The sequence below is a fragment of the Heliangelus exortis genome, chromosome 2 (assembly GCF_036169615.1).
Source record: "Heliangelus exortis chromosome 2, bHelExo1.hap1, whole genome shotgun sequence".
In the NCBI taxonomy this organism is placed as follows: domain Eukaryota; kingdom Metazoa; phylum Chordata; class Aves; order Apodiformes; family Trochilidae; genus Heliangelus; species Heliangelus exortis.
In genome coordinates this window covers 117,510,707-117,516,706 of record NC_092423.1, presented here as the reverse complement: position 1 = coordinate 117,516,706, position 6,000 = coordinate 117,510,707, and the positions used below count along the sequence as shown (strand labels likewise).

The window sequence follows — 6,000 nt, the reverse complement described above, 5'->3', positions numbered from 1 at the left end:
ACACTTCTAGGACAGGAGGTCCCTGGTGAGAATCAGCAGGTCAGCTTTCAGGTCACAAGAGGAGCTATTTATGTTCACTGTCCTGCAGCATCTCTTCAGAGATGTGCTGTAGCTGGTTTTGGTGGGCAAAAAGAAGGTTCCATCTCACAATTTAGAACAATATTCCATCACTAAGCTCCCAAAAGAAGGCCCATGAATCTCTAGCAGTCATTGGTTCAGTGATTCTCCCTAATTCTTTCAGAACCAAAATAATTCTCCAGGATTGGCTGATAATTAATTACATGAAAAGCAATGTGAAGCTCAAATATAACACAGACACTATTCATACAAAAAAGACACACTAGTTGGAGAGTGTGTCAAATTCTACAGTATAACACTGTATAGCACTCTACTAATCACTAAATCATCTTCCAACAACAGAGATATGTATGGAGCTTTGTAGGTTAAATTGCAGTTCATGATAAATACAAGTTTATATATTTGTACTATGCTTTGTAAGTGAAAATATCACTAGACTTCTTTGCTGATTGAAATGAACTTAAGGTCCAGTACTGTTTTCACTTGCATCATGATAAGTTTAAAGCTATCATAGAGGAAACTTCTATTGACAGTACTCACAAAATATTGCTGAATGTTCTCTTAAAGTGGATGAGCAATAGAAAAGAGCATCCAAAGGAGAAAAAAGTCATAAAACTAGATTCTAATTGGCTATGCTTTCATTTTGTACAAAATGTCAGGAAAGAAACCAGCAACAAAGGCATAAGGAACAGTGGTGTTAGGATTCTAACTTATAAAGATGTGTCGACTTTTAAACAGCTTTGAAACTTGGTAATTAGAGTAATTAAAAGTAATTTGGCTGATATTTCAGCAATACACCATTAAGCAAGGTAATGCTGTCAAAGCAGTTGTCTGTTTAAACTACTGTTTTAACCCCAAACTTGTGCACTTCCAACAAAAATTGTAAATGGCAAAAATACCTCCAAAACTGTGTACTTGCATTGCCTAATTGGCTGCTGCCTAATGCAAACAAAGTAGAAACCAGGACCAGAAGTAAAGGGGTACCAAACTTCTATAAGCACAGGAAAAGCCTGCCTCTGAACATGGGTTTATTATGCACATCATTTTGTTAGGAAGCTGCCTGAAAGTATCCATTATTAAAAGTGTGGTAATTAAACAGTTTGTATACTTGCTGCAGAGAAGTCCAGGTTGCTATGATCTATCCCATGGGAGTTTTTTTGTATTTTACATTAATAGTTCATTGGATTAAATGTAAAGCATGTCCACATATAGCCAGAGAAACTAATTGTGTCATAATGTGGGAGTTGGTTTTCATTTAGTTCACATGTCTGAGTTTAGTTGTTTCAATTTAGAATTCCCCTTGCTCTTATCTAGTACTCTAACCTTATCACCTCTCTAAGTGCCATGTAGACATACCTGAAGCAACATTCCAGAGAGAGGGAAGGAAGCCTCCCTCTTTTGTAAGCACTGACTCAGAAGAAAGAGACTTAAATTGTGAGCACAGCCATATTTTTAGGAAGCATATTCCCACAGGACCAGAAAACTTTGTTAATATAATATATATATGCACAGTACAGCTGGTTGGTATGTGGTTTAAAATTATTGCTTACATTTTCAAGATACAGATTTGCTCAGAGAAATCTTCCACTGGATAATATTTCAAAACAAATTGTTTCATTTCAATAACTTCTGCAAATAAAATTTCTTCCCCGTTTATCTCTCAGAACACATAGAAATCCTAGAGTTAAGACACTGAGCTAGAAAGAAAACACTCTTCCAGTTTGTCAAACGAGGAAGATCTGAGCAGTACAGAAGGGATCTAATATTATTGGTCTCTGAAAGAAAGACAGCTGCTTATTAGATGCATTTTTTTACAATTGAATACAATTTGTATTTTTTTCCGTTACAATTACTGATAAGAATACTACATCCCTACATCATTGTATTAGTATGCTTCAAATGCTTCAAAAATCCGAGCTGTAAATATATGGAAAAGAAAAATTTATCTGTTTATCACAGCTCTTTTTCTGTCAAAAAGTGGTAATTGAATAGGATCACCAATGACCCATGAAGTATCTTTCTGAAAAGCTCTAAATCTACTCTGTTCTTTGCAACTAGAGAAATGCACACTCTTCATAGCTTACAATAAACATTTTAGGATGACTTCAAAGTGCCTGGTGCAGAGTCAAAAGCAAAAAAAAAAACCCACCTTGATACTCTTACCAAACCAACTAGAGCAGCATCACCAAGAGGAAGTTGCACAGCTGACTCTCAATTCAATTAGGCACCATGGAGGCAGAGTTTATTCCACAAACAACTGACAAATGGAAACTGCTTCCTGAAGCCAAAAAGGTCAAACAGAAAATGAGTAAGGCTTCCTGCAGTTCAAAAGTGAAAACAAGTTTATCACACATGCCTTCAGCATGCCCTTCCCAGCTGCTGTTTATTCCCCCCAGGCACCTAAGCCCAGCTGCTTGTTGCCTATTAAGAGCATCTTGGCTCCTTCTTGGAGTTCTTCTGACTTGTTACACTTCACTGTCAGCTTGCTGGTGGTCGGAGTACCCTGTGGCTTCTTCTTTCGAATGCCAGCAGTGGTTACTGGGCTAATTTCTAGTGTCAGCCAAGACTGCTTGTCACATGCATCAGAGGGAGTAGTGCCAGCCCCGTGTTGAAAATCATGAGATCATGTCAAAATCATGAGAACTAAACCAAAACAATGACACCGAGTTTTCTGTATGTGTTAGTGTGAAAACAACGTAATATTTTTCCATGGTTTTGTCCTCTATCCTTCGGCTCAGAAACTGTCCTAGAAAATACCATTGTTTTGGCCAGTCCTAAGAACAGCCAGATCCCAGGAGCCCAAGACTTCACAAGTTTTACAGCTGAGACCACTCAAAAGAGAAGCCATCCTATCACACTTCCAGACACACTCATACATTTCACACTTGCTAAATCATTCTAAAAATCATTCTGATGAGTGTTCATGGTAACCACTTCATCTGCAACTGAAAGGGGTTTTGCCCACTGAAGACCAGAAGCAGGATTTATATTCTGCCTTTCTGCTTAAAGCTTGTCGTGCGTTTCTTCACATATAATCAAAATATAATACCAGACATGTCTCTGCCCAAATCTCATTGCTCTACTTAGCCAAAACTCTCTTCAAGTTCTTAGACATGCAAAAACTTTTAGAATTAAGAAGTTGCCAAATTCTGATTTGTCTTTTAACATGCTCTAGACAGCCTTATTTCTACTGAAATCAATTAGTTTTTTTCCCAGGGATTAAATAATTTCACCCAGTAAAGGCATGAGGCAGAGAGAATGTGGTTTAACAGATGTCCAACGAAACAAATGGATGAAGAAAAAAGGCAAACCTACTCCACTGTTTTCAGTAGTGTCAAGGTAAAACATGAAATGCAGGCCACTGAGGAAGAACAAAACCTGAGAAAAGGATATTAGTTTCACAAGAATGCTTTACTAAGCACAACTGACAAAATGTAGCATTATAAGTGATAATACACTCTTCTATATGTAAATCAGTCTTCAGGTATATTCCAAATACAGACAGAATAACAGATTTTCTTTACTGATAATAAAGTGATGAAGCTGTTTTCTGAAATTAACTTCAAGGGACTATACCCACAAGATTCCAGTATCCTAAACATTTCACATGTAGGAAGTCTACACTATGATGATACACCAGGTTAACTCCCATTTTACTTGCTAAGACAGACCATCCGGTTTTTGTGTATTTAGCACTGTGTATTTGTAAAACAGCAAAAAAAGTTCACACTATGAAACTTTCATGACAGACAATATTTATTTCTTAAACAGATGGTTTGTTATACTGTATTTTTTATAGTTGCAAGCAATTTCATTATATCTTTATGCCTAAGATACAGGGACCAAGCGTACATAACTGAAGACAAAGGAAATTGAGAACCCACTTGACAGAATTAACAGGTAAATGAAATCAGTAGATGCAACTGCCACATCCCTTCCCTTGATGTCTTTGCAAAAGCATCTTTTAAAGTTCCAAGCACACAGCATACACCAGTTAGCTTCTTTTAAACAGCAAATTTGTTTTGATAATCTGTATGGGTAACTAATGATTCGTTATATATATGCAGCTCTCCTTTATGTGCTTTATTTTTGCATGCATGCTCCATTCCCTGTTGATACGTTCCCTTTTTGACAGAGTCTTTATTAATTTTAAAGATCAAAGTAGGTAAACTCAATACAAAGCTATGTGGCATGGGCAATGCCTCTTCCTGCTACCCCCAGGCATGCTCTTTCCCTCACTCCCCCTCCTCCCCTCTCTCTGCAGGTGACTGTGAGTGAACGGCTGCTTCTCTGTGGGACCTGAATGGGACACACATATGGGCAGATGTGGGTGAATAAATGTTTATTAATCTAAAAAAGAGTAAAGATTACAAAAATATACGGAGTAGAAAACCTTAGACAAGTTAAAATACATAAAATCTCTAGGTAAAGTTTCTTTTGGTCAGGCGGCGTTTACTTTATCAAATGTCAATCCAAAATAACAGGGTTATAAACTAAACAAAAACCTTATAGTACCTTTTTACTAAAAGGCAACAGTTACCCTTCTTTCCTGAGGCCACTGTATCACAGTAAATACTCTGATTCAGTGCATTACAGCATCCACATATCAGAGAGGTTCCACTTATGTACTGCTGATACTAGAAAAATAACTGTATTTCAAATTATTATGTATAAACTAAAGCAAATTTTCCGGTGTAGCTTTGATAACCGTGGTTTTGTTTGAATTACATTGCTCTTCAACAATCCCACTGATTTCACAAACCTGTGAAATCAAACAGAAAAACACAGAAATTAGGGCTAAAATTTAATGCACGCAAAAATATGATAAAAGGAAAACTTAATCCTTCATTGTGCTTGCATTTGGTAAAATATAATAATAATGCTGAACTCACAGTCAGATAAGCAACACTGATCACTATTTTAATGAACACAAACTAATTTTTATTCCTAAAATATTCAGAAGCAAATCACAGCTACTTTTGTTACATTTTTTGTTCCAATTATTGTGTTTTTGAGGGATTTTCTTCTGTTTCTTTGTTGATAGAAGTCATAGATTGCAAAAAATATGTGTTGCAAAAGACATCAAACATAATAGGCAACCATGATGCATCAGATAAGCTGAGATAGTGATGTATTAATTTCTGCTTGGATTCAGAGGATGAAAATCTTCCCCAAAGCAAAATGGAAATTTTGCTTTTACAAATATTTATATACACATATTGAAACAGACTGTTTTGCAAATGTTACTCTTACACAACCTTCTCTCTCTTCCTCCCACCCCCTCAAATATTTGTAAAAGACATAATGCTGCAACTTGACCTATTAAGTGGATCTGGCTAGAGAATCAGGGCTGTAAACTGGAAATGAACACCACCACCACCACAGCTAATTACACAGCTGAATGCATAAAGGTCTATATGTTACTTTAGAATCCTTCACCTTGCCATTTTTAAACAATGAAGAAAATCAGACACAGAAGCTTTGTGTTTACTCTCTCCTTTTGATCACTTGAATACTCAAGTATTAATGAGAGATTAATGAACTTGTCAGGAACACACTATTCCCATTGTCTCCAGCTAATTAATTAAATACAATTGGAATAAGATCTTGAAGTTTCACTTTGCCAGGTGATAAGCCTGGACTTCATGTCTGGAACTGTACTGGTATTCAACAGAGCAAGGTACACACCATGAAAACCCCTACATCAAGAAAACTTCACTCAGCAATAGTTCTCATTCTTTATTAACCTTGTTGGTTTGTTTTGGTGGTGGTGGTGATGCTTTTTTCTGTTGTTTGTTGTTGTTGGGTTGTTGTTGGGTTTTTTTTCCTTTTTATGTAATGCTTAACAACTGTTTTCCTTGGAAGTGCTTTATTTAGCAGATATTCAAGCATTGTCACAGTTTGATCTTTAAGAGACAGGTT

At 36.4% G+C, this 6,000-nt stretch overlaps 1 protein-coding gene across 1 annotated transcript in view; it reads right to left on the bottom strand.

Annotated features, from left to right (window-relative positions):
* Positions 1-3,816: 3,816 nt before the first annotated feature.
* Positions 3,817-6,000, bottom strand: part of C2H8orf34 (chromosome 2 C8orf34 homolog) — a 158,190-nt gene continuing 156,006 nt past the window's right edge. Inside the window, exon 14 of the mRNA XM_071737739.1 lies at positions 3,817-4,840. Within this exon, the coding sequence (XP_071593840.1) occupies positions 4,833-4,840 (8 nt within the window). The 3' untranslated portion in view covers positions 3,817-4,832. The remainder of the gene's footprint in view (positions 4,841-6,000) is intronic.